The sequence below is a fragment of the Eptesicus fuscus genome, chromosome 5 (genome assembly GCF_027574615.1).
Source record: "Eptesicus fuscus isolate TK198812 chromosome 5, DD_ASM_mEF_20220401, whole genome shotgun sequence".
Classification (NCBI taxonomy): domain Eukaryota; kingdom Metazoa; phylum Chordata; class Mammalia; order Chiroptera; family Vespertilionidae; genus Eptesicus; species Eptesicus fuscus.
The window spans coordinates 698,956-726,261 of NC_072477.1; the positions used below are offsets into that span (position 1 = coordinate 698,956).

At 72.1% G+C, this 27,306-nt stretch overlaps 1 protein-coding gene across 1 annotated transcript; it reads right to left on the reverse strand.

The window, feature by feature from the left end:
• Positions 1-1,555: 1,555 nt before the first annotated feature.
• On the reverse strand, positions 1,556-26,873 carry CEP170B (centrosomal protein 170B). The gene is made up of 19 exons (XM_054715691.1): positions 26,731-26,873; positions 23,468-23,597; positions 18,818-18,907; positions 17,227-17,307; positions 16,471-16,527; positions 15,314-15,449; positions 14,161-14,265; positions 13,541-14,014; positions 12,482-13,206; positions 12,187-12,357; positions 11,604-11,694; positions 9,800-11,488; positions 8,204-8,441; positions 6,854-7,013; positions 6,552-6,695; positions 6,350-6,438; positions 5,822-5,915; positions 3,374-3,425; positions 1,556-3,264 (listed from the first exon to the last, which is right to left on the reverse strand). Exons 2-19 carry the CDS (start codon positions 23,570-23,572, stop codon positions 3,029-3,031), a joined length of 4,737 nt encoding a protein of 1,578 aa, XP_054571666.1. The 5' UTR covers positions 23,573-23,597; positions 26,731-26,873; the 3' UTR covers positions 1,556-3,028.
• Positions 26,874-27,306: the final 433 nt, after the last annotated feature.

The window sequence follows — 27,306 nt, forward strand, 5'->3', positions numbered from 1 at the left end:
GGAGCGTGACTTCTCCACGTGAACAATGGAAGCCGGAAGACAATGGAATGTTACGATTCACGCTGGAACACTGGCCAACGTCCTCGTAGACGCTCTGTCAGGTGAGAGGCAGGGGCACAGCAGAGGGGACGTGCCTTCTCTTGGCGGCCAGGGGGGTCCCTGGGGGGGTGTGTGTGAACAGGGCTGCCGGGAGCCCTCACACGTGTCTTCCCGGGGCCGTGCGCACGCAGCTCTCCTGGGTCGGGGCAGGCACTCGGGCAGTGCCAGTGCACACTGCTCACTCGGCCTGGGCGAGCGCCCGGCGGGAGCTGTCCTGCTGGCCTCGTGGGGTAACCGTGCGTGGCTCTGGGCAGGGACCGCGCAGTGGCTGACCTCGCGGATACCCCCGGTCAGCTGCTCGCTCGAGCCCTTGCCCGTGTTTTATCGGGCCGTCCCTCTTGGTCTGGCTTGTAGAGCTGTCCTTACGTCACATACAAATCAGTTACTGGATCTAAGAACAGTAACATCTTTCCTTTCCACTGAAAGGTGTGTCTGAGGAACCGAGTGCCTGTGGGGCCGCCATGGGGCCAGGAGAGTGAGGCCCAGCAGGGAGCAGCTCATCTCCTGCAGGTCTCCACGGGGGTCGGAGGGCCAGCTGCTGAGACTGGCGTGGGGAGCAGAGGGCGTGGGGAGCAGAGGGCGTGGGGAGCAGAGGGCGTGGGGAACAGAGCTGACACGGGGAGCAGAGGGCGTGGGGAGCAGAGGGCGTGGGGAGCAGAGCTGACACGGGGAGCAGAGGGCGTGGGGAGCAGAGCTGACACGGGGAGCAGAGGGCGTGGGGAGCAGAGCTGACACGGGGAGCAGAGGGCGTGGGGAGCAGAGGGCGTGGGGAATGCTGCGGCCCGCGTGCCTCCTGGGCTTCTGGCCGAGGGACTGGCCTTGGGGGTCCCCGCCTGCTGGGCACTGGCTCCAGCCCAACGTGTCCCTCTATTTTTAAATAATTTTTTACTTAAACAAATTTTAAATCCTCACCCAAGGACATGTTTTTTTCCAGATTTTTAGAGAGAGGAAGGGAGAGAAAGAGAAACATCAACACGCCCCTAGGCATGTGCCCTGATCTGAATCGAACCCACAACCTTTTGGTGCATGGGGGACCGACCGTCCCTGGGGCCTCAGGGTCCCCGCGGTGGAGGTGGGAGGTGGAGGCCCGGGTTGTGCGGCGCAGGCTGCGGGCACCGGGTGGGGCAGCACAGGGGTGCTCGGCCCCCCCCCCCCCCCCACCCACACACACACACACACAGCTGGCTCTGGAGAACTGCTCTGGGCGCTGCCTTCCGGACCCGCTGGAATCAAACAGCTCTTCTCTGGGAGGAGCAGACCTCTGGGAATTTCCTCTCTGCCTCTGGCCGAGGCTGCCACCTGGTGGCGATAGCTCTGCACTGCCGTGTCCCCGGGCTTGGGGGTCAAATGGGAGTTTTCATGGGGGGCGGGGGGCGGGGAGACCATGGGCCCTGCACTCCCTGCCCAGCCACACGCCGCCACCAAGAAACAAGGCCACGGTGCCCCCGCCGGAGGCTGCCACGTGATAGAATGATTTATTAGAACAAATTCCATGACAAATCATATAAAATAACCGTTTCCTAAAAGACACCCACAGACCACCTGAGGACAAACCCGGGAGCCTCCGGAGCCGGACACGTACGTATCGGAGCCCAGGCCGGGCCGGAGGGAGCGCGTCTACGGATAAAAAAGTGCACGGCGATCCCGGGTGGGTGCGCGTGGGGAGGGCCTCGTGGCGGGATCCGTGGCCACCGCGTGTGTCCGGGCGGCTGCGGGCGAGGCGTGGGGCATGCGGGGTGGGACCGGGACTCGCACCTCCTCTGAGGGACTCCGCAGGCTCTCGGGGGGTGGGGGGCGCCAGGCAGGGACCCCACTGCCACTCACACACGTAAACATCGGTGGGCGCAGGCCACGCCCAGGCGCCCAGTGTAAACAGCCACGACCCCCGTGGCCTCCGTCCAGCTGCAGTGCCCCCCCCACCGTGGGTCCCCCAGCAACCGACACGCATGCAGACGCCAGGGGCTGCCCGGCACACCCACGCCACTCTGGTCGAGGGGGCCCCCGCCCCCCAAACGGGCTCTTTGGCTTAGAGGCTCCAGAAACACAGGCCCCGGGAGGGGCCGCCTGGCCTGTTCCCGCCAACAGGATCCTGAGAAAACCAACCTGTCCCCGCGCCGCCCCCAGGACCGGGGCCTGTGGGCCCGAGCCGAGTGCAGCTGCCCCGTTCATGCCCGGCGTCCGGGACGGGCGGCGTGCTGCCGCGGGAGCTCCTGGGAGCCCGGCTGCAGCCACTCTGGCCTGGCACCGCCTCCCCCCCAGCCCAGAGGCCCAGGAACCAAGGGCAGGCCCGGCACCCCCGCTGGGCAGGCCCTGCACACGCAGACGTGCCGGGCTGCTGGGGAGCGGGTGTGGGCGACGCGTGTCCCTCCAGGCGGCCGGCACGCTGGGTCGGAAGCTGTGTTGGCACCGGAGGCGGGAAGGGCTGGGGCTCCTGCCCCAAGCGGCTCTCCGCCCCGTCCCTGACCGGCCTGCACCCTCGGTTCCAGGGCGCCCAGCCCCTCCGGCCCCTGTTTGGCACTGAATGACCCACGGAGGCCCCTCCCCGGCCCGGCCCGGCCAGCGCCCAGGGACCCGCCAGGCCAGCACGCGCTCCAGCCCAGGAGGCGCGGGCCCTGCAGGCGGGGAGGCCGCTGAAATGGACAAACTACTTCCTCCAAAACGAAAGACAAAAGGAGAGACGACGCAGTGGGCACGGGCAGCCCGGACACCGGCCCTTGGCAGCGGCCGCAGCGGGAGCTGGGCCAGGAGGCCGGCGGGTGGGGGCGGGGTGCTGGCTGGGAGCTGAGGGGGCCTGGGTGGGGCCCCGCCCGTGGGGTTATGGCACGTGTGGGGGTCTTCACGGTGAGCCGGCCACAGCCGGGAGGGGCCGAGGCGGGGCGTGGTGAGCGGGAGGCAGGGACACGGGCACGCGGGGGCCGAGGCCCGGCCACTAGATCAGGAACCTCTCTGAGTCCGGGAGGAAGTCGGGGAGGAAGGCAGGGTCCGGGAGGCCGGGGGACCCGCAGGGGGGTCTCTGCGGGAAGCTCCTCAGGGTCAGGGCCGAGGGCGGCGAGGCCGGGCTCTGGGTGGGCGGCCGGCCCTTCCCGAGGGGGCCGGAGCCTGCGCAGCCCCTGTTGGCCGTGAGCAGGTCCAGGTTCCCGCTGGGGTCCACGATGGCATTGATGACTGCGGGGGGGGGAGGGGGGGGCCGCGTCAGGGGAGGGTCCTGCCCCCCACACCCACCCTGCGTCTCCGCCCAGGTCCTCGCCTCCACCCCAGCCGGGGCCACACCCACCTTCCAGCTGCTTCTGCACGCGCCTCAGCTCCTTCAGGATGGAGCTGATCTCCTGGAGGGGTGGGAGGGGGCTGATGGGCAGAGCCTGGGCCAGCGCCACGGGCTCTCTGCAGCCAGGGCTGGGGATGGGGGTCGGGGCCTGCCTGTGGGCTGGGGATGGGGGTCGGGACCTGCCTGTGGGATGGGGATGGGGGTCGGGGCCTGCCTGTGGGTTGGGGATGGGGGTCGGGGCCTGCCTGTGGGCTGGGGATGGGGGTCGGGGCCTGCCTGTGGGCTGGGGATGGGGGTCAGGGACCTGCCTGTGGGCTGGGGATGGGGGTCAGGGACCTGCCTGTGGGCTGGGGATGGGGGTCAGGGACCTGCCTGTGGGCTGGGGATGGGGGTCGGGGCCTGCCTGTGGGTTGGGGATGGGGGTCGGGGCCCTGTCTGTGGGTTGGGGGGGGGGGGTCGGGGCCTGACTGTGGGCTGGGGATGGGGGTCGGGGCCTGCCTGTGGGCTGGGGATGGGGGTCGGGGCCTGCCTGTGGGTTCGGGACTGGGGTCGGGGCCTGACTGTGGGCTGGGGGATGGGGGTCAGGGACCTGCCTGTGGGCTGGGGATGGGGGTCGGGGCCTGCCTGTGGGTTGGGGGGTGGGGGTCGGGGCCTGACTGTGGGCTGGGGATGGGGGTCGGGGCCTGCCTGTGGGTTCGGGACTGGGTTCGGGGCCTGACTGTGGGTTGGGGGGGGTGGGGTCGGGGCCTGCCTGTGGGTTCGGGACTGGGGTCGGGGCCTGCCTGTGGGCTGGGGATGGGGGTCGGGGCCTGCCTGTGGGATGGGGATGGGGGTCGGGGCCTGCCTGTGGGTTCGGGACTGGGGTCGGGGCCTGCCTGTGGGTTCGGGACTGGGGTCGGGGCCTGCCTGTGGGTTCGGGACTGGGGTCGGGGCCTGCCTGTGGGTTCGGGACTGGGGTCGGGGCCTGCCTGTGGGTTCGGGACTGGGGTCGGGGCCTGCCTGTGGGCTGGGGATGGGGGTCGGGGCCTGACTGTGGGTTGGGGATGGGGGTCGGGGCCTGCCTGTGGGTTGGGGGATGGGGGTCGGGGCCTGCCTGTGGGTTCGGGACTGGGGTCGGGGCCTGCCTGTGGGTTCGGGACTGGGGTCGGGGCCTGCCTGTGGGTTCGGGACTGGGGGTCGGGGCCTGCCTGTGGGTTCGGGACTGGGGTCGGGGCCCTGCCTGTGGGTTCGGGACTGGGGTCGGGGCCTGCTTGTGGGCTGGGGATGGGGGTCGGAGCCTGCCTGTGGGCTGGGGATGGGGGTCGGGGCCTGCCTGTGGGCTGGGGATGGGGGTCGGGGCCTGCCTGTGGGCTGGGGATGGGGGTCGGGGCCTGCCTGTGGGCTGGGGATGGGGGTCAGGGCCTGCCTGTGGGCTGGGGATGGGGGTCAGGGACCTGCCTGTGGGCTGGGGATGGGGGTCGGGGCCCTGTCTGTGGGTTGGGGGGTGGGGGGTCGGGGCCTGCCTGTGGGTTGGGGATGAGGGTCGGGGCCTGACTGTGGGCTGGGGATGGGGGTCGGGGCCTTCCTGTGGGTTCGGGAATGGGGTCGGGGCCTGCCTGTGGGCTGGGGATGGGGGTCGGGGCCTGACTGTGGGCTGGGGATGGGGGTCGGGGCCTGCCTGTGGGTTGGGGGGTGGGGGTCGGGGCCTGACTGTGGGCTGGGGGATGGGGGTCGGGGCCTGACTGTGGGCTGGGGATGGGGGTCGGGGCCTGCCTGTGGGTTCGGGACTGGGGTCGGGGCCTGCCTGTGGGCTGGGGATGGGGGTCGGGGCCTGCCTGTGGGTTCGGGACTGGGTTCGGGGCCTGACTGTGGGCTGGGGATGGGGGTCGGGGCCTGCCTGTGGGCTGGGGATGGGTTCGGGGCCTGCCTGTGGGTTCGGGACTGGGGTCGGGGCCTGCCTGTGGGCTGGGGATGGGGTCGGGGCCTGCCTGTGGGTTCGGGACTGGGGTCGGGGCCTGCCTGTGGGTTCGGGACTGGGGTCGGGGCCTGCCTGTGGGCTGGGGATGGGGTCGGGGCCTGCCTGTGGGCTGGGGATGGGGTCGGGGCCTGCCTGTGGGTTCGGGACTGGGGTCGGGGCCTGCCTGTGGGTTCGGGACTGGGGTCGGGGCCTGCCTGTGGGCTGGGGATGGGGGTCGGGGCCTGCCTGTGGGCTGGGGATGGGGGTCGGGGCCTGCCTGTGGGCTGGGGATGGGGGTCGGGGCCTGCCTGTGGGTTGGGGATGGGGGTCGGGGCCTGCCTGTGGGCTGGGGATGGGGGTCGGGGCCTGCCTGTGGGCTGGGGATGGGGGTCGGGGCCTGCCTGTGGGTTCGGGACTGGGGTCGGGGCCTGCCTGTGGGTTCGGGACGGGGGTCGGGGCCTGCCTGTGGGTTCGGGACTGGGGTCGGGGCCTGCCCGTGCCCGCATGGCTGCCCAGCTCACCTTGTTGGACGTCTTCAGGATGGGCACCTCGTTCTCGGCGTTGATCCGGGCCTCCAGGTCCTCCCACGCGCGCCCCGAGTTCTGGAAGAGGATCCTGCCCAGCCGGGGGGCGGAGGGGCAGACAGGATGGTGACCTGGGGCCTGAGTACCTGCCCAGACCCCCCTCCTGTGCCCCAGGGGAAACTGAGGCCCAGAGCAGGCCCTGGGCTGGCTGGTACAGAGTCCGTCTCTGCCTGGCCCGGGTCAGGGCGGGGAAGGCCTGGGAGAGGGAGCGAGGGAGGGGGTGTGGGTCGTCCTGGGGGCTCTGGCTGCCCCAGGCGCAGGGTCGGTGTCCGGGAGCGGTGGGCGTGTGCGTGTGCGTGTGCACACGTGTGCCCTGGGGATCGGGTGCCCTGGAGGACCTCAGTCCCACCCGTGCACATGTCCCTGTGGGTCTGAGGGGTCCCGCTGGGCACCCCGGCCCCTCCCCTTCCCAGCAGGGCTCCCACAGCCAGCGGAGCATGGCGGGGGGGGCGGGGGGGGACTCACTTCATCTTCTCGGCGAGGTGCTCCGTGTTCTCGCGGATGGCCTGGGACAGCTGGGACACGGGGTTCAGCATGAGGTTATCAAAGATCACCTGCGGGGACCAGGCGTCAGCACAGCACGCAGGGCCCCCCTGAAAGCCCTGTCCCCCCCACCTGGCCCTGAGGGACCCCCCGGGCACGACCAGGTCGGGGAGGGGGCGCCTGCCTCCTCGCGGTTCCGCGGCCGCGTCTTGTTGGCCAGGGCGTCCTCACGGCGGTCGTTCATGTTCTGGTCCAGGTCCCGGGAGTGCAGGGCGCCCGGCGGCACCTTCTGGAAGTTGAGGCTGGCCTCGGGGATGCGCTGCACCAGCTGGGGCGGGGCGGGGGTGGGTCAGCCCGGGAGACGGCACCTCCCCTGCTACGACCCCGAGCCTGGGGCTCAGGGACCCCGCACGCCCCACCCCTGATGGAGGCAGGTCCTGGATCCCGTGCCCCCGGCTCCCTCTGCCCTCTGCCCGGCCCGCTCACCTCCTCGCGGGCAGAGATGGTCGAGGCGGGGGTACTGGGCATGTTGCCGAGGGAGGAGCTGCGGGTGGGTCCCGGGGGGCCCAGCGTGTCGCCGTCCCCCGCCACGTCGTGGATCTCCCGGGCGAGGATGGCCACGTCCTTCACCAGCGTCTGGCTCAGTCTGCGGCGGCGGGAAAGCGGCGGGTCTGTGGGGCCTTCCCAGCCTGCCCGGCGGGAGGGCGGGAGCAGGACTCGATGCCCGGCCCACACCCTCCCAAGGACGAGTCCCTCCAGGGGCAGCCGCTGAGTGGGGCATGCAGCCTCCAGCCTGGCCCAAACTTCGCCCAACCAGCCCCTGGCAAAGGTTCCCACCGGGAGGCACAGGTCCCGGAGGTCCGGGGAAGGAGGCGGGCATGGGGAGGGGGGTGCTGGGGCAGGGCCAGAGCAGGGAGGTTGGGCAGAGCCCCCACGAGCTCCCAGGCAGGCACTCCTCCTCCTCCTCCAGTGACAGGGGCTAAACACCAGGGCTGCCACAGAACACAGAGGCCACACAAGCCCTGCTCTGCAGGGAGGGAAACTGAGGCAGGAGAGGGGGCGGGGTCTCAGACAAGGGTCAGAATGGGGCAGAGGAAAAGGCAGGAAAACAGAGAAGCCAGGACCTCCCCACCACGTAGGGCGGCCCAGGGAGCTGAGCCCCAGCCCCAGCCGGCCCTGTCTGCCTCTCCACAGCTCCCCCGAGGCTCCCAGACCACCCAGCCAGGACTCTCCTGCCCCTCCACAGGCCCTGCAGGGCCCCATCATTGCTGAGAGAACGACCGCTCTCCCCGCCACCTCTCTGCACCCCTGGCCTGGAGGAGGGCCTTCTGCGTGCCAGAGGCCCCCACCTCCCAGGAACATCTGCATCCACCCAGCCTCCCATCTCTCTATCTGACATCCATCCCTCACCCCCACCTATCCAACCACCCATTCATCACCCATCCATCCAACCACCCATTCATCCAACTACCCATCCATTCATCCATCCATCCACCCATCCATCCAATTACCCATCCATCCATCCATCCATCCATCCATCCATCCATCCATCCATCCATCCATCCAATTACCTACCCATCCATCCACCCATCCATCCAATTACCCATCCATCCATCCATCCATCCATCCACCCACCCATCCATCCAATTACCTATCCATCCATCCATCCATCCATCCATCCATCCATCCATCCACCCATCTATCCACCTGACCATCCATCCCTCCTCCCATCCAAAGAGCATTTGTGAAGCCCATCTGGGAAGAAAGCCCAGGCCCAGCCCTGCCCGTGGGGTGCTCCTGGCCCCCAGGGGAGGCCCCCTGGCCCACGGCGCCCACCTGGCGATCTCCGCGATCTCCGCCGTCTGCACGATGAACCCGTAGGGGTCGGGCTCCTCCTCGTCGTCGGTGTCCCGGAGGCCGGGGGCCCGGGGCCGGGCCCGGGCGGAGCTGGCCCGTGGGGTCTGCGTGGCTGTTGAGGCACGGGAGCGCGTGTGTTTGGGGGAGCCGTGGCGGGAGCCGTACTCCTCCTCCGAGGTGGACGTGCAGTCGGAGCCCTGCTGCCGGCGACGCGCGCCTGGCGAGGGAATTGGTTCCAGAAGCAAGAACAGAACAGGCCGCGCTCAGCTCCCGTGGCAGCCAGGCCCCCCAGCAGGCCTGGGGCTGCACCCTGCACCCCTGCAGCTGGCACCCTGCACCCTGGCACTCAGCCGAAGTGCCGCCAGCAGCTAAGCGCCAGGGTCTGCGAGGCCACCACCGGCCGAGGCACGTGCAGGGCTGGGCAGCCTGGCGTCTCCACGGGCCAGGCTGTGCGTCGGGTGGGAGCTGTCCTGGTGGCAGGGAAGTGGTGCCCACACACCAGATGGGTAAACCTCCGCAGCGGGATGGCCCCAGCCCTGGGTGGCTGGGCACGGCCTGGCCTGGGGGCAGAGCCTGACCTCACCCCTCACGACCTCCCTGCACCAGCCTGACCCTTCACCTGACCCTGCACAGCCCTGCTCTGAGCTCCACGGTGGCCACGACGTGCACAATAAATAAGAGGGGGGGGGGCGCGGGCAGCATTCACAGCAAGCCACCCCTTCCTCCAAAGCACCCCACAGCTCAGCACCCGCTTTGGAACTAGCTCTCAGGCTGAGCCAGCATGGGGAGGGGGAGGGGTGCCCAGGTGGGGGGGTATGTCCAGGTGGGGAAGGGATATCTGGGTGGGGATAGGGTTGTCTGGGTGGGGGAGGGGTGTCCAGATGGGGGAGGGGGTGTCTGGGTGGGGGAAGCATATCTGGGTGGGGATAGGGGGTGTCTGGGTGGGGGAGGGGTGTCCAGATGGGGGAGGGGGTGTCGGGGTGGCAGCAGCAACAGCAGCGTCTACACCTTAAACCAATTCACTCGGAGCTGCGGGTCAGCCCGCTGGGTAGGCATGGGTGTCCAGCCGCCCTGGGCAGGAGGCCAGCTCCGGTGGCCACAGCGGCCCGGCCCCTCCTCGCTGCACACCTGGGCTGCAGGTGACGCGTGTAGGGTGGGGAGAGGGACACAGCCGTCCCTTGGCCACAGGGCCCAGGCTGACAGGGCACCTGGGGGCACCACCCCCCACAGCAGCGGGCAGTGTACCCTCCCCTGGCCCCAGCCCACAGGGACGGCCCAGCCTGCACGCGGGCCTCACACGCCACAGGGTCCCAGCTGAGGTCCCAACTCCTGGGGACAGGGACACGCCCAGGTCCCACCCAGGAGGCGAGGGGCCCCTCCATCACGGACACCTGGACACGGTCAGGGTCTCCTGTCCTCACACCAGGCCAGCGGGACACCGGGGCCTGGGAGGCCACGGCCTGTGCACCTGCCCACAGTCCTCGGTGACACGCCCGCCCACGGAACAGGGGCTCCCGTGGGGCCGGGGCCGACTCAGGAAGCTGCCGCCCCTCCGCCCGCCCGCAGGGCACTCACTGGGTGAGGAGTAGCGGGCACTGCCCGGGCGGGCCCTGCTGAAGGGCTGGCGGGCGGCCGGGGCGGCGTTGGCGGTCTTCCGGGCGGCGGTCTGGGCCTCGGCCCTGGTGGGCTTGCGGCCCGTGCAGGACAGCTCCGCGCTGCGGCCGGAGAAGCCGGCGCGGGCCGGGGCCGCCTCGGACTCGCTGTGCCCCGTGAAGGAGCCCGCCCTCTTGCGGGGCATGGCCAGGATGTCCAGGCGCGAGAGCTTCTTGGCCTGCTCGGCGGCCGGGCGCCCCGCCGGCTCGTGGTTGGACGGGGGCCCCCGCTCGCCGTCCGCGGCCTCCGTGTCCGAGGCGTCCCCCAGCCGGGCCCGCCGCAGCCGGGAGGCGCGTGTGGGCCGCGGGGTGGACAGGCTGTTGGAGCGGGTCAGCGCCTGCTGCACCTTCTGGGCGCTGGCCGACACGCGGCTCTGCTCCTCCCGGGCGGCCGGGGACGGCGGCGGGGCGGCGGGTTTCCGCCGAGACCCTGGCCGCCCTGCCCTGGTGATCGCGGGGGTCTCGTGGTCGGAGGCGGCCGTGTCTGAGCCATCCCGGGCGAGGCCAGAGCCTCGCTCCTCATCGGGCCAGTCCAGGGACCCCTGGCCGCGCCGCACGGCCAGGCGCCTCACGGGCTCCCCGCGGCCCGTGTCCGTCGGGCCCGCCGGGCGACGAGGCTTCTCCGAGAGCCAGTCCCGGGCGCTGCTCGGGGGGACGCCCCCCAGGTCCTGCGCTGCTGGGGGGGACGGCGGCTTCTCCCTCTGCAGCCCCAGCAGCTGGGGACTCGTGGGGCTGGGCCCGTTCTTGCCACTGAGCAGGCTGACGGTGCTGGCCGTGTCCACGTCGGAGTCCCCGGACAGGGAGTCCTCGGGCGGCCCCGGGGCGCTGCCCGCCTCGCCCTCGCCCTCGCCCTCGCCCGTAGACTTGGAGAGCAGCCGGGCCTCCAGGGCCGCCAGGGCCGTCTCGGTCTCCTTCAGGATCAGCTGGGTGTCCTGGGAGTGGACGTCCATGCGCGAGGCCCGGGCTGCGGCCAGGTCCTGCAGGAGGGGGTGGCTGGAGATGTTGGGGAGCTGGCCGGGCGCCGGGGGGCCTCGGGCCGGATCCTTGGTGAAGCTCTCCTGCCGGACGAAGGCTGTGGCCTCCCTGGCCGGGGCGGGGCTCTCGGGCTCCGGCGACCGGCCCGTCTGCAGCCTGAGGGCCATCCTGCCGCTGACACTGACGTAGACGCCGTCCCTCGCGGGGGCGCTGGGCTGGGCCGCCCGCCCCGGGCCCTCCGCCTCCCCTGGAGCCGCAGGCGTTTTCCGGGGAAGGGCCGCCTCCCCGTTCTGGTCTCCGATGAAGAAAGCGCCGGGGGCCGGCTCCCCCGCGGTCCTCGGTGAGCACCGGCCCCTCAGCCACACCAGCCCCTCCTGGGGGCCCCCGCCGGGCTCGGGGCCCCGCCCCCCGTCCGACCCGCTAGCATCGCTGAGGCTGTCCGGCTCCACGTCCTCCTGGCCCAGCAGGCGGCCGGCCGGCTCGCTGCCTGGCTCCGGGGGCCCAGGCCCACTCTTCCCGGCGGCCTCAGGCCCGGCGGGGCTGCCCGCCCTGTCGCTGGGGAGCTGGGGGAGCAGCCGCCGCGGGCGCGCGGGCACGGCCCCCTCGAGCTCCCCAGCTCTGCGCCCCGGGCCGTCCTCTGCGAAGACAAGGGCAGCGGTCAGAGGGCTGCAGGCCTCTGGGCACACGGTGCCCGACCCTGTCGCAGGCACGGCCGGCACGAGCTCACCCCCCTGCCCCCTGGAGCCACGTACCCGCCAGACCCGGGTCCGAGTAGCTGTCAGCCAGGCTGGCCCAGCGGGACACCCACTTTGGGCCTCCAGGGGAGCCTGGAACTGGCGGGTCCTGCAGGGAGAAGGCAGGGCTGTGTCTATAGAGGTGAGAGCCCCACGGGGAGGGGAGGGGCGCGGGCACAAGGCATGCCCGAGGCAGCCATCCCAACACCTGGCTCACAACACCATCGCCACATCCACCATGAGGCCCCCTGCACAAACAGCCAGACGCCCCCTGGGCTGTGGGACCCCAACACACCACCTGGACCTGGGCCCAGCACCGAGGCCGAGAGCAGCAGCCACGGCCCAGCCCAGCCCTGCCTGCGGCGGCACGCACCCAGGTGCCCCACGGGACTCGGGCCTCAGGGCCGCCGAGCCCTCCGCACCTGGCCCAGCCACCCGCCGGGTGAGCCCGCCCCTCGGGAACGGGTCGGGCCCAGCCTCGTCTGGGGCCTGGAGTCCAGCTCCGGGCAGAACTGGAGCCTGAGTGAGGGCACCAGGGCCCGATGGCGGCCCAGCGGGGGCCCAGGCGCTGTCCGTGCGTGGCCGGTGCGTGGCCCAGTACCTGGAGCTCCCCCTGGGGGGCCACGCCCACCGGCCGGGCGGTGAGCTCCTGCAGCAGCGACACCGGCTGGACCATCCCGTTGTCGGCTTCGTCTCCGTCCCCGCGGATGACGGGGCGGAAGATGGCCGAGGACGCCCTGGAGAGCTCAGGGGTCTCCAGTACCCCGAACACCTGCGGCAGGGACAGCAGGTCAGGGCACCCGCCCCGCTCCGCCCAGGCACGCCCCGCCCACCTCCGGGGAGCAGGGGCCCTGACTGGCCGACCGGCCGGGACCGGGACCGAGCGGGCAGGTCACCTGGTCGATCATCTTGCGGGCCTCCTCCACCTCCCGGTCCTGCGCCTCCGTCTCGATGGTGTAGGTCCCCGCGTCGCTGAGGCTGTCCTCCTCCTCCTGCCTGCGCGCCTTGGCGAGCTGGGGGTCCGTGGGGGGCGGCGGGGGCGAGGGGGCCACGGGACTGGCCCCACGGGGCGTCAGAGGGGTGGGCAGTGCCGTGGGCACCTTCTCGGGGCCGGGGCCGGGGCCGGGCCGGGCGGCCGGAGAGCCGTCCCGCAGGCACTGGGCCATGAAGTCCTGGGCCAGGCGGGAGCGGCGCCCCACGGAGCCGAAGGGGCGCGCGGAGGCCCGGGCGGGGGCGGGGGGGCCGCCCGGCCGCTCCTCCGTCTTCTCCCGCTTGAGCGAGCTGGCCCGCTGCGGCCCCGAGCTGCTGCCCGCGCCCCGGGGCGGGGCCGGGGCGCCCGCGCGGTCCCTGTCGGCGGGGCCAGGGCCTCGGCGCTTGTCGGGCTTGGGGTCCCCGGGCGGGGCGTGCGTGAAGGACTGGGAGCGCTTCTTGCGGGGCGTGTCTTCGTCGAAGAACTCGATGACGAAGGCCTGCTGGTTGTGCAGCAGCTCCTGGGGGTCCCTCTTGATCTGCCTCTGCAGCCGCGCCTGCTCCCCGTTCTCCGCGGGGACCCCGGCCGCCGCCGCCGCCTTGGCCGCGGGGTCCTCCGAGTCGCTCTGCGTGCCGTCCTCGTGTTTGTGGCCTGGGGGCGGGGACCCCAACTCATGAGGCCCAGGGGGGCCGACACGCCCAACCACAGCTGTCGCCTGCGGCTGGGGGCACAGCGCCCCACTCCACACGGAACCCTGCACACGCGACCCAGCTGAGCGCCAGGACCCTGCCCGTCACCCCCGGAGGGGCCTGCCGGCGGCCGCCGATCCGTGATTCCACCTTCACGGATGCTTCTCCCTCCCCCTCCCCCTCCCCCTCTGAGGTCAGTAAAAACGTGTTTTTAAAAAGAACAAGAAAAGTGGGCGCTGACCACGCGGAGCCGGGCCCCGCGCTGGGAGGGACCCTCGGCCACGCAGCGGACTCACCCTTCAGGGTGCGGGTGTGGGCGGGCAGGTCGCTCTTGGCGCCGTGGCGGTCGTCGCCGGGGCCCGCCTGGCGCAGCAGGCTGGGGTCGTTCTGCACCAGCCAGTCGGCCACCTTGGTCTCCGCGGAGACCACCTCCCCGGGCGCGGCCTTGCCCGGCGGCCGCCGCGGGCGCAGGGAGAACTTGGTGACGTGGTCCCTGATCTTCACCTTGCCCGGGCTGCAGTCGTCAAACTCGATGGTGAAGGAGGCGTGGCTCTGCACCACGGGCCCCCCGCCCGGCGCCACGTCCTTGGTGGGCGCCTCGTGCGCCGGCGCCGCGGGGGGCCCGGGCGGCCGCGAGGCCTCCTTCGTGGGGATCTCGAAGTAGCTGGGCTCCCGGCGGAAGGAGTAGCCCTGGGGCTCCGTGGCGGCCCGGAGGCCGGGCGGCGTGCCAGCCGCGTCCCCGTCCTGCTGAGCCAGCTCCTTGGGCCGCTCTGGGGGTCGGGGGGGACACCTTCTCAGGTGGGACCGAGGCGGCACCCTCACCCACCGCCTCCCCTGGACCGGCAGCTCCATCCCCTCAGAGACGGCGCCTCGGGAGTCCGGGGCTCACGTGGGCCCTGTCTGGCCCGGGACCTACCTGGGTACGGCCCCTCCGGCGGCCTGTCCTCCGATGGGGCGCCCGCATCGTCCTCCCCCCACCAGGAGGGCTGCCCGTACAGGGGTGTGCGGTAGGCTGCTGCTTCTGCAGAGGGAGTGTGGACTCGGGGTCCCTGTGGCCCCAACCACAGGGCAGACCCCAAGCGGGGAGACTGGGGGGGAGGGAGGGCTGGCATCGCCCCCCAGCTCCGGCCTGCAGCTGCCCAGGACCAGCCAGCGGCCAACAGCTCCGAGTCCTTCCACGTCGATGAGGACGACAGCTCACTGCCATGAGCCCAGGGCCATGCTCCTCCCCCAGCCCCGCGGGGCCTGACCGCCAGGGGGAGCTGTGGGGCGGGCTGGTCACCAGGGGGCACTGTCCTCAGCACCCATCCTGGGGCGGGCAATCCCGTTAGCCCTGCCCTGGGCCTCTGCCTCCAGAGCCTGCCTCTTGCCAAGGCTCCGCCAGCGGTGACCCTGGAGGCTGCGTGCCACCCGTCTGACTCGACCACATGGGATGCAGGGATGCGGGGTGCAAGGGTCTGTGTCTGCAGGACGCAGGAACGCGGGCACACACAGTGGGTGTGTCTGTACAGCTGGAGGGCTGGGGCGTGCACAGGTGAGTGCGTGTACACGGGTGTAGGAATGTGGGCACACTGGGTGGGTGTGTGTGCAGGGGGCAGGGGTGTATGGGTGGGTGTGTGTGCAGGGGGCAGGGGTGTGTGGGTGGGTGTGTCTGCAGGGGGCAGGTGTGTGTGGGTGGGTGTGTCTGCAGGGGACAGGTGTGTGTGGATGGGTGTGTGTGCAGGGGCAGGTGTGCGTGGGTGTGTGTGTGTGCAGGGGGCAGGTGTGTGTGGGTGGGTGTGTCTGCAGGGGGCAGGTGTGTGTGGGTGGGTGTGTCTGCAGGGGGCAGGGGTGCATGGTTAGGTGTGTGTGCAGGGCCTGTACATGGGCACCTGAGCTCATATGTGAGCTCATATGTGAGCGGGCTGTGCCATGGCTGCTGGGGGTGGGAGCCCAGGAGGCTGAGGCGGAGCGAGGGGTCATGGTGCGTGAGAGGCTGCTGCCCGAGAGGTGAATCGAGGGGAGCTTGTGGGGAGCTGCGGGAGGGCAGGCCCGGTGCATCCGGCCCGCTGCAAAGCCCCCCGTCATACCTGTTCCGGGCCTCCGGTCCCGCTCCGGCCGGGAGCTCGAGGACTCGCAGTAAGGCGTGTGCTCCGGCAGCGCCTCGGCCCTCCTGGGTGCTGGCCCCTTGACGCTCACCTGCAGCTGGCTGGTGTACTTCTCGTGCTGTGGGAGGAGGGCGTGAGGGGCCGCCACGCCTCGGGAGGACACCCCAGGTGGCAGCCTGAGCCCTGCCTGCTCCCGCCCCAGCCGGGGGGACCCTCAGAACCACAAAGCTTCCCGGGGGAGCAGCTTGCTTAGGTGGAGGAGGGGGTGGGCAGCAATGCCAGAGGGGAGACTGCAACCCAGCCCCACCAGAGGGGCGGGCGGGCCCCAGGCACGGGTCAGCCACTCGGGCTGTGTGGGGGAGCAGTGGCCTGTCCGAGCAGATAGTGAGAGCATATGTTCACATGCACATGTGTGTGCATATGCGTGCATGCACGTGTCTGGGTGTGCCTGTGTGAATGTGTGCTCTCACAATGTGTCTGCCCATGTGCCTGTGTGAATGTGTGCTCTCACAATGTACGTCTGCTCCTGTGCATGTGTGCACATGAGCATATCTACACATGTATGTGCACGAGTATGTCTGAAAATGTACACGTTTTAGCATGCCTTTGCATGTGTGCACGTGTGGGTATCTGTGCATGTGTGTGTCTGCACTGTACATGTGTGTGTGTGGTGTCTGCACATGTACGTGTGTGTGCATGTGTGGGTATAGGTGTCTGTGCATGCCAGGGCCACCTGGCTGACCCCGCACGGGTCCTGTGACCTTGGCTGGCCTCCCAGGGTGCGTGCACAGCCCAGGCTCCTTGGGAAAGTGAGCCGAGACCCAGGCCCCTCGAGCCGGCTGCCAGCCTCAACCCCCTCCTCCTGCTGCTGCTGGCCCCACGGTGGCCGGATCGGGTCCTCCCAGGACACAGGTTGCTGGGCAGGGCCTCGAGGGCCCTCGCTACACCCACCGGCCACGCCCACCGCGGTGGCCGCCGCAGCCTGGCGCGGAATGGCTGTCTTCCCACCTGCCGGACTGGGTGACCCTGCAGAGCAGGCCGGGCCGGCTGGGGGTGCTGGCCAGGGAGGCTGGGCGGTGGGAGCGGAGGGCTGGGGAGACACGGGGACAGGCGGGGCCCGGCCGAGCGCTGGCACTGACCCTGAGCGCCTCCTCGGGGACGCGGTGCTGCACGCGCTCCAGCACGTACATGTTGGCATGTGGCGGGCGTTAAGGAGAACGGGAGGGACGCAGCTCAGCCCCGGAGGTCAAAGGACGCTCCCACCGGGCGGGTTCAGGGAGGAAGGCCGCACCATGCTGCCCCTCCCCCGAGTGTGCACCGGGCACGTGTCCACACCACGGGCACAGCCCTGTGCTGGCCCCACTGGAGCGGGTGGAGGGCAGAGGCCACTCCAGGCCACAGCACATGCATGCCCAAGGGCTCAGGGCACACCGTGCACCCCCACTCACCCCGGGGCATGGCAGGCAGGAGCCCCCGAGGGCACCCCCCCCCAGCCATCCCGGACCACCCAAGGTTCCCGGGGTGGCAGGGCCTCGGCCGGCAGCCAGGGCCACAGCCCCGGAGCCACCCCGAATGCGGGCTGAACAGCACGCTCTCCTGTCGTGTGTACGGGCCCAGCTGCCCGGGCGGAGGCACGGCCCCACTGGCCCGTGTTCTGGGCACCGAGCGCCAGGCCGCAGCCCCAGGTCACACGGCTCTGGGTCCCAGGGAGGGCTCACCTGTCCCTCGGGCCCTGGGTGAGCGCAGGCCAGCGGGCGGGCGGCAGGGGCTGGCGTGGGGTTCATCCTTGCCACCCTCTCACCCCGCTGTGTCCGCGGAGGCCCCACCTGCTCCCAGGACAAGGGCGAGGGTGGCCTGGGGGGGGGGGGGGCCAGGAGGGAGCGCGGGGAAAGGATATCGTAGCCGAAGCGGATGACGTCGTTGAGCTTCAGCGTGATGTACTTCTGGTCCGGGATGCGCACCTCGTTCACGAACGTCTGCGGGAGACGGGCGGCTGAGGGGGAGCCGGGCCGGCTGAGGGGGCGCTGGGTGAGGGGGTGCCGGGCCGGCTGAGGGGGCGCCGGGCCGGCTGAGGGGGCGCCGGACGGCTGAGGGGGCGCTGGGTGAGGGGGTGCCGGGCCGGCTGAGGGGGCGCCGGGCGGCTGAGGGGGAGCCGGGCCAGCTGAGGGGGAGCCGGGTGAGGGGGAGCCGGGCCGGCTGAAGGGGAGCCGGGCCGGCTGAGGGGGAGCCGGGTGAGGGGGAGCCGGGCCGGCTGAGGGGGAGCCGGGTGAGGGGGCGCCGGGCCGGGTGAGGGGGAGCCGGGCGGCTGAGGGGGAGCCGGGTCGGCTGAGGGGGCGCCGGGCTGGCTGAGGGGTGACAGGCCGGGTGAGGGGGAGCCGGCTGAGGGGGCGCCGGGCCGGCTGAGGGGGCGCCGGACGGCTGAGGGGGAGCCGGGCCAGCTGAGGGGGGAGCCGGGTGAGGGGGAGCCGGGCCGGCTGAAGGGGAGCCGGGCCGGCTGAGGGGGAGCCGGGTGAGGGGGAGCCGGGCCGGCTGAGGGGGCGCCGGGCCGGCTGAGGGGTGACAGGCCGGCTGAGGGGGTGCCGGGCCGGCTGAGGGGGCGCCGGGCCGGCTGAGGGGGAGCCGGGCCGGCTGACTCTGGAGCCCCTTCCCTCCGGCTCTGGGCGGCTCTGGCCCTCTGGCACACGGTCACCCAGCCTCGAGCCCACCGGCAGGGACAGACGCCGCCGAAGCTGAGGGGGTCGAAGTGCCCGGTGCCGGACGCGGATGCAGCCCCTCAAGCTGAAACCCCGGCCATCTCTGCGAAACGGACTTTCTCCCGTCCACTCAGACGTGCTGGCCCCGGCCCCAGCCAGAGCCCACGGTGCCCTCAGGAGCAGCCGAGGCACACGCCAGGGTGGCCCACGGCGAGGCTGGTCAGGCTGGGCCAGGCTGTCTGACTCCGCTCCCCACAGGGGAGCCCTGCTGAGGAGGCCGCCTCCCCACTGAGAGGTCCTGGAGGGGCAGGTGCACCTCAGCGGAGAGGTGTGGTCCGGAGCGGGTGGGGCCCCAGAGGGACAGAGCTGGGGTGAGGCCAGCAGAGGGAGGGGGCCATGGAGAGGGTGGAGCCAGTGCAGAGGGGCGTGGCCATGGAGGGGGCGTGGCCATGGAGGGGCGGGGACAGCGCAGAGGGAGGGGCCATGGAGGGGCGGGGCCATGGAGAGGGGCGGGGCCAGCGTAGAGGGAGGGGGCGGGGACAGCGCAGAGTGAGGGGCCATGGAGGGGGCGTGGCCATGGAGGGGCGGGGCCATGGGGAGGGGCGGGAGCAGTGCAGAGTGAGGGGCCATGGGGAGGGGCGGGGCCAGCGCAGAGGGAGGGGCCATGGAGGGGCGTGGTCATGGAGAGGGGCGGGGACAGCGCAGAGGGAGGGGCCATGGAGGGGAGGGGCCATGGAGAGGGGCGGGGCCAGCGCAGAGGGAGGGGCCATGGAGGGGCGGGGCCAGCACTCACCCCATTCAAGCTGCCCAGGTCCTTCACCCAGTGCTCATCGCGGTCCCGGTCGTAGTTGATGACGGCGTGCTGCTTGTCCACGCTGCGGGACTGCGGGCACGGGCGATGTCAGGGGGCCGTCCCGCTGGGCAAGTCCCAGGAGGCAGAGGCCCCCACGCAGGGGCCCCCACGGCCCCACCACCAGCCTCACGGGCCTCGGAGCCCACGAGGCCCCACCCACACCTCACACCTGCAGGGCCAGAGGTTGGCCCGATGCCGGCTGGGTCCTCCCCCGCACTGGCGCCACCCGGGCCCTCCCTTCGTGGCCCGCCCTCCGCGGCGCCCTAGGCCAGTGCCCTCCGCCCAGGGCCTCTCCTGGCTCTGCCGGGGGAGCGGGAACCCTCTGCTTGCTGGGACGTGATGTTCCCTCCAGGGCGGGCAGAGCCAGAGGGAGGACGGGGGAGGGGGAAGCCTCCCCCACGGGGCTCCCAACCTCTCCAAGCGACGGACACGTGCACCCCGACGTGGGTGACACCTCCCGGACCCTGCGGGCTCTGCGTTCACGCACAGGACTCGCACGCACCCTGGCACACCCGCCCCCGCGCACACGGGTACTTCCGCCCTGACACTGCCAATGCTTCCCGACCACCCCCTCCCCGGGGACAGCAGCCAGCTCCCTCACTGCCCGCTGGAGGGCCCGGCCCCGCCTCCCCCTCCGCCTCCAGGGCTTGGGGACCTGCAGGGGCAGGGCCGGCCGCCGTCCACTCGCTTAGGCACTGGCACGGCTGCCTCACCAGCCGAGAGGCCGGGGTCTCGGCACGAGCTGCCCACCCGGCCCAGGCCCGGGCCACACGGCTGGAGGCCCCGGCGCCTGAGGAGCCACAGGTCCAGGCCCAGCCCCGGGAGACGCCCGCACAACCGGCCAGCCCCGGGTGCTGTCCCCAGCCCTGGTGGCAGCATGTGACCCTGGGGGCTGCCAGGCAGTGCCCCCAAGACTCCCAGGCCCGCCTCCACAGCAGCTCCCCGCCGCTGGGGACAGGACGCCCCCCCCCCCCCCCCCCGCCGGGAAGGAGGCCCAGGACCTGAGTCCCTGCGTCCCCACACCTGCAGGCCTCAGCTCACAGGTGTGTGCCCAGACCCTGCCTCGCCTGGCTGCGGGCCACTACTTCAGAGCCCAGGTTTCTCATCTCCCGCCTCCCTCTGGCCCAGGCCTCGGGCCCCAGAAATGTCCCACCATCTGGGGAGCCCCAGGTGAGGCCTCATTCCTCACCAGAGACCCAGCCCAGGGCAGGGGAGGTGGGGGTGCACGTGAGCTCCGGCCCCACCCCACCCAGCCCCGCCCCGTCCCCAGCCAAGGTCACTGCAACCTGTTTGGATTCTGAGGCCCCGAGATAGCGACTTGACCCACAATGATGACACCACAGTGGGGGGCCTGGGGGCCTGGGGGTGCCGTGAGGAGGGAGAGAGGTGGGGGGCAGGGCCCACACAGCCTCCTGCAGCGGTGCAGGGGTGACAGAGGGCAGAGCACAGTCTGCAGGGCACCCTGAGCCTCCTGCCCCCGTCCCGCCCCCTGAGCCCAGGAGGAGCAGGGTGGCCCTGCCCCAGGTGCCCTCCCCGGGGAGCCCCCCGAGATGACCTGGGTGGCACTCCTGGAGCAACGTGCGGGTCCCTGGCAAGGGGGGTCTGACCTTGAGACCCACTCCCTCCCTCCGGGCCTCGCCTCTCCCTGTCCTGAGGGCCTCAGTGACGCTGGCACAGGGCCAGCCAGCGCCCGGCCACCCTGGACACCGCACCGCCTCCTCGTGGCTCCTCGCTCTGCCCCCACGCAGGTCTGCCGGGAGCTCGCCTCCCCCGGAAGCCGGCCCCGGTGACCCTGCCTGTGGCCTTGGCCAGGGCCTCCCCAGCCTGGCGCCCAGGGCCACTGCGCCGCCCACGTGGGGTCAGCCCCCACACACTGCTGGGCATTGGAGGAGCATCCCTGGGACCCCACAAAAATCAGCACCTCTCGGCCGTCCCCCCTCAGGCCCGGTCACTGCCCTCTGGGCAGCCCAGGCTCCTTAGAGCCCAGCCTGGTGGCAGGAGGATCGGCTCCCCTCCCTCTGTGCTCCCCGCGCCCCCGTCACGGCCCAGGACCCGGGACCAGGCCAGCGGCCACTGGGCAAAGGGACCCGCTATCTCAGGAGAGCGAACCCTGCGGCGGGGCCGGGCCTGCTGCTTGTGGCCGGCATCACCCTCGGGGGCTTCGCCGAGAAGGGGCACCGAGAGGGCCCTGGTCTTGGGCGGCGCGTGGCTCTGGCCCAGGACTCGGGGAGGGGCTGGCCCGGCCCTGCCACCCACGGCGACCAGGGGGGCGGCAGCGCGAGCACCCTGTCCCTCTCTCCAGACGCCACCTCTGACAACTGACCCTGCGGCCTGAGCGCTCTCCTCCCTCCCCAAGAGCAAGGCCCCCCACTCCTGGCCACCCCCAGGCAGCTCTAGCCGACCCAGCCGGCCCGATCCCGCCTCACCTCCCTGACCGCCCCCGGCCTCCCAGCCGCACCCCCCTCACACCTGCTCCAGCGCCCACTGTCCTCAGCACCCTCACCTGTCCACCTGCCTCCGTCCCTGCGGCCACCCCGGCCTGTCCTCCCAGCCCCCACCCGGCCCTGCCCCCGAGCCACAGGCCCCGAGGCCTCTCCAAACCTCCCTGCCACCCCGGCCCAGCCACCCCCTGCCTCTGCGGGCTCTGGAGGCCCCGTGCCCCCAGCTGGGCCTGGGTCCTCTACCTGGGACCACCACCGGCCCTGCGCCCACCATCCCTCTCCCAGCAAGATGCCCTGCCCACCTTCGGGCTCCTTGCACTTGGCACAGCCCACCCCCACTTTGCACCCAAGGTCAAGGCTGCCCCGTCCACTCCTGGCCAGGGCTTGTCACCAGGCACAGCTCCCGGCGAGCCCCCTCCCGGACCTGGGGTCGCACCAGGGTTCCTCAGAGCAGGGAGGGGAGGGGGGCCCCCCACCGCCCCATCCCCACCCCGACCCAGGTGCGACGCCGACGCTCCAAACACACCGGGCGTCTGGGAAAGGGTCGTCTGTTCTCACTTTAACACGGAGCAGAGACGTGCTTCCAAAATCCACGCCGGCCGCCTCCGGCGGGAAGCCCCGCCCAGGGCCCCGCTCACGGGCAGCAGCCAAACCCAGGCCCGGCCGCCCTGCTGCCAGCTCACCCAGCACCGCCCAGCGCCTGCCCGGCCTGCGGAGTGAGCTGCCCACGGCCCGTTTCCGGGTCAGGATGCGCGCAGACAAACCCCAGCTGCCACAGGTCCCCACGGGACCAGCCCCACAATGCACCAGTGTGGGCGCACACGTGCAACCACGTGTGTTCACACACATATATACATGTGTGCACAAGCGTGCGTGTGCCTGTGCACTCACGCGTGTGCATACACGTCCGTGTGGACGTACACACCCTGCACAGAGCTCGGGCGCCAGGTGGTCCTGGGCCGTGTCTCCCCCTCTGCCCGAGTCCAGGCCATGACCCCTCCTGCCCAGACCGGGCACAAGCCTGCAGGCCGGCCCGGCGCCCTGGCCTCTCAGCCAGAGGCTCCGCTTCCACCCCTCTCCACTCTGCCCGCCCCTCGCTCTGATCAGAGGCCCCTCCCCCACCACGTCCACACGCCGTCCCATGCCCAGCGCCACCTTCTTAGGGAGGTGCGGGAGAGGCTGGGGCCCAGCGCAGGCCGGAGGAGGGGTGCCCGCAGGAGGGTGGACGTGGCATACAGGGACCCCCAGGCATGGGGAAGGGTGTGGGAAGGGCAGGGTTTGCCCCAGACGGCAGGCAGGACGTCCACGCTGGCGCGGCCCTGGTGGAGGGACGGAGAACGAGGGTCTCCTCAGCCCCGGCCGGGCCATCGGCTGCGGGAGGCGAGGACAGGGTGGAGGCGGCGGCACCCCACAGGCACTGCACACCTGCAGACCTCCCGAGCCTCAGTTTCCCCACGTGATGGACAGCCAGGGGCAGACACCCCGGCAGGCCCAGGCCAGGGCCCGGCCCACCCTGCTCAGGGCCCCCAATGACCAGCCAGAAACTAGGAGGGGGCCCCGAACTCCTCCCAAGCACGACCCCCAGCCCCTCTCAGCCCGTGGGAGAAGGCGGGAGGACTCCAGCCTGGGGCACCCAAGGCCCCTCGCACCCTCAGGCCCCGCACCGCACCCCAACAGGAGGCGCGGAGCAGAGGGCATGCCCGCCGCGTGGGCCCCCCGGGGCCAGCCCCTCCCCGCCCCATCCTGCTCCCCACAGAAGCCGAACCCGGACCCCACACCGGGCCAGAGTCCTGACTGCCGAGACCCGGTGCCCGGCTGGCGGTGCCCCTGCCAGCCTCTCCTGCCTCAGGCCGCCCTCTCCCAGGCACCTTCAGGGGCACCGGCCGCGTGGACAGGCCTGAGGGTCGGAGCTGGCCGTGCGGCTCCCCCGGACTCGGCCCACGCGGGGCCCAGAAAGGAGCTGGACGGACCGCTTCCCAGCACCGCCCCGAGGTGGCCTGGGCCGGAGGCTCAGCAGCTGAGCCCTGTGGGCAGCCCGCACCCGGAGCGCAGGCCTGCAGCCGCCCACCCGGCCGGAGCCCCCGGCGTCCAGGCCCAGGCGGCCGTGCAGCGCCCCCCCCCCCCCGCCCCGCCCGGAGGTGCCCCTCACCTGCAGCATGAGCTCGCACTCGTCACGCCCCACGAAGATGAGCTCCCGGGGGAGCCGGTGGCGGGTGCCGCTGCTGCTCACCAGGAACCAGGAGGTGACGCTCATCTTGGCGCCGAGAGGCCCGTCGGCCCTGCGGGGGGAGGGCTAGTCAGAGCGGCTCCCTGCCGGCCCAGGCCCGAGCCCCGAGCCCAGCGCAGACCCTGCCCCCCAAGGCCCAAGCGCCTCCCCGCACCCCGACCACAGCACCTCCCAGAAACGCCGGCTCCCCCGCCCCAGGCGCCGGCCCTTCCCGTGAGCCTCCCAGCTCCGGTGGCCGGTCCCCCCTCACGCTCCAGGCCCGGCACAGCCGCCTCTCCCACGGATGCAGGAGGGGTGAGTCTGTGGGCCCACAGATGTCCCCGTGACCTGAGCAGGGGCCGCTCCCCACCGTCAGGGTCCCCACAATGCCAGGCCCACGGCACCCCACCCTCCCAGGACACACATTCTCAGCCAGAGGCTCCGCTTCCCCCAGCGGGACATTCTGGGGCCAGCCCTGGGCACGGGCTGGGGGGCAGCTGGAGGCAGGACCGACCCACCAAGCTCCCTCCGCTGAGGAGACCACGCCCCTCGGTGGCCACCGTGACCGCCCGCAGGCCCCGCCAGGCCAGGCCAGGAGCAGCGGCTGGGGCGTCAGGCAGCCTCGCCGATGCCCAGGAGGGAAGGGTGCCCGGGTCCGGGGGCATCAGCGAAGGAGGGTCGGAGGGCTGATGTGGTCGGGACAGCAGGGCACTGCATGGTGGCGTGAGGGGCAGAGGGGCACCCTGAGCAATGACAAGGGCTGCCGTCACCCGAGACCAGGCCCGGAGCAGCCCGGCCGGGGCAGTCACTGTGCACGCTCGCCCAGAGCTGTCCCTGCACCGCACGGGGCACGGGCTCCGGGGGGGGGGGGGGGGCACACCCGCCACACCCATGTGCACGTGGCCTGGGGCACCACCCACACGCCCACAAGTGCCCTGGCCACGCTCCCCTGCACACACTCACATGGCACACACATGCACGCTTGCATGGCACATTCCACAGTACACTCACACACTCACATGATACACCTGTACCGGCACTGCACACTTGCATGATACGCACGTGCATACCCACAGTGCACACGCTACACGTACATGTTCAACACACTATATGTGCACGCACTGCACACACATGCACACTCACACAGAACACACTACACACACGTGCTCACACACTACACATACATGTACACTGCACACAAGCATGCATACCGGATCAAATGCATCCTGGGGCTTCCTTCAAAAGGAGAAGCTGTGAGTGACAGGAGGGTCTGTGAAGAGGGGGGAGGGGAGGCTGCTGGAGGGGCCACACCGGCCACCTGAGCGGCACAGGGGCAGGTGGAGGCGGGTACATGGTGGGGGGTGCGTTCCAGGCAGAGGGAACAGCCAGGGCGAGGGCCTGGGCCTCCAGCTCCGGGAGTCGGGTGGCTGGTCCTGGAGCCGAAGGGGAGCCTGGAGGCCCAGCCTGAGTGCAGGGCCCGGCACAAGGGGTCCCACGTCCACGGCCTGACCCGTGTGCAGAACAGGCGAGGACTCGCTAGGAGCTGAGTCAGTGACCGGGAGCTGCTGGTGCCCGCACCGTGGAGGTCCCAGCCCCGTCTGTCCCTGTCCCTGCAGGCCCACACCGTGGAGGTCCAGGCCTGTATGTCCCCGTCCCTGCAGGCCCACACCGTGGAGGTCCCAGCCCCGTCTGTCCCCGTCCCTGCAGGCCCACACCGTGGAGGTCCCAGCCCCGTCCCCGTCCCTGCAGGCCCACACCGTGGAGGTCCCAGCCCCGTCCCCGTCCCTCAGGCCCGCACCGTGGAGGTCCCAGCCCCGTCCCCGTCCCTGCAGGCCCACACCGTGGAGGTCCCAGCCCCGTCCCCGTCCCTCAGGCCTGCACCCAGAGGCCTCTGCTACCTCCCAGGCAGGCAGTGGGTCAGGCCAACGCCAGGCCCCACCAGCTGTGAAGGCCGAGGGAGGGAGTAGCCCCATGCCCTCCTGCCGCCTGGGCAGGCAGACCTGAGGATGTGGAAACCCCGCCCCAGGAGAAGGCAGCTCCATCGGTCAGAGCCCTTCACCCTGGGTCCCCTGCATTCCCCAGGGCCCACGTTGGGGGGAGGGGGGGAGCTGACACTGGAGACCAAGGGCGGGCACCACCCATGCCCCTTCAGTCCCTGGAGGCCTCCACAGCCCAACCTCCTCAGAAACCCCCCTCCGGCTGTGGGGGAGCCCCCAGCGCATCATTGCTTTCCAGCCTCCATCCAGCCCTCAGCCCCTACCCCTGCCGGGTCCCACACCTGCCACCACCTGCTATGGATGGGCAGCAGGCATGGAGACCCCACCCAGAGGAGGTCACAGCCTCTGCGTGAGGCAAAGGGAGCCCCCCCACCCCACCCCGGGCCCAGCCACGCTGCCTGGGAGCCAGGGTGCTCTGCCACCCAGCCCGTCCCCAAAAGGCCCAGGCCCAGGGGCCACGGATGCTCCCCAGCAGCCTGCCCCCGCTTCCAGGCTGGGCAGCCCGCGTTGCTAGGAGGGAAAATAATAAACACCCCAACGTGTCCCCTGGCCCCCCAGCCAGGAGGTGGGGGCGGAGAAGTGGAGGTACAGGTTCTGGGACTGGGCAAGGCGAGGGACAGGGGCCGGGAGGGGCCGGGCGGGCGGCTGGAGGAGCAGGCGGAACGGAGGCCGGGCCGGGCTGGGAGAGGAGGCAGGGACGGCGGAGAGACGGCGGCGAAGGGAAATCAGGAGGAGGAGGAGGAGGAGGAGGAGGAGGAGGAGGAGGAGGAGGAGGAGGAGGAGGACACGGGGAGGGACCGCGGGCGCAGAGACCAGGCCGGGAGGCGCGGCGGGAGCGCGGGCCGGAGGGGGAGGGAGGAGGGCGCCGGCTCCTGAATCAGCGCTCCCGGGCGCCATGGCGAGCTGGTGCCGGGCCCGCGCCCCTTCCCAGGCCGCGGAGACGCGCCCGGCGGCCCCGCCCAGCCTGGCGCAGACCTGGGCCGTCTCCGCAGCGCAGGGACCGGCCTGGCCAGGTGCGCCCGCGGCCCCCGCCCCGCGCCTTTGTCCGGCCCGGCGGGGACTCCGATCGCTGCCCGGCCCCGGCCCTGCCCCTGCCGATGCCCCGGCCCCGGCCCCGGCCCCGGCCCTGCCCCTGCCCGCGTGGCCCCAGGCGCACAGGTGCGGGCGGCAGAGGCTCGGGCCGCCGCGGGCGCAGGCGGCGCGTCTTACCTGCAGCTCGGCCCCCGCCTCCCGTCCGGCCGGCGAGCGCCGTGCCCGGGGCCGCCACCTAGGACCTGCCCGGCGCGGCCCGCAAGCGCGCGGAGCCCCGGCGCAGCCCGGGCTGAGCGGCGGCCGCGGCCTCCCGCGGCGGGTCCCTGACGTCTGCGGGTGCCCGCCCCGCCCGCCCCGCCCTCGCCCAGGCCCCGCCCCGCCCCAGGCCCCGCCCCCCCCGCCCCCAGGGCCCGCCTCGCCCTTGCCCCGCCCCCAGGCGTTCTGGTTGGGTCGGGCCGGGCTCCAGGTGAGCGCGTCCCCCGCCCCCGCGTCCCCCCGCCCCGCCCTCCCCCCAGCCCGCAGGCCCGCCTCTTCCAGGCTCCGCCCGCCCCGGCCCCGCGGAGGGAGCCCGGCGTCCGGCTGCCCGCGTCCTGGCCCCGGGCCCGCGGGTTAACGCTTAACCGCGCCCAGGGGGCCGCGGCCCTGCCCCTAACCTTTGGGCCGCCCGGCGCCCGGTGCGGGGTGCGGGGTGCGGGGTGCGGGGTGCGGGGTGCGGGGTGCAGGGTGCAGGGTGCAGGGTGCAGGGTGCAGGGG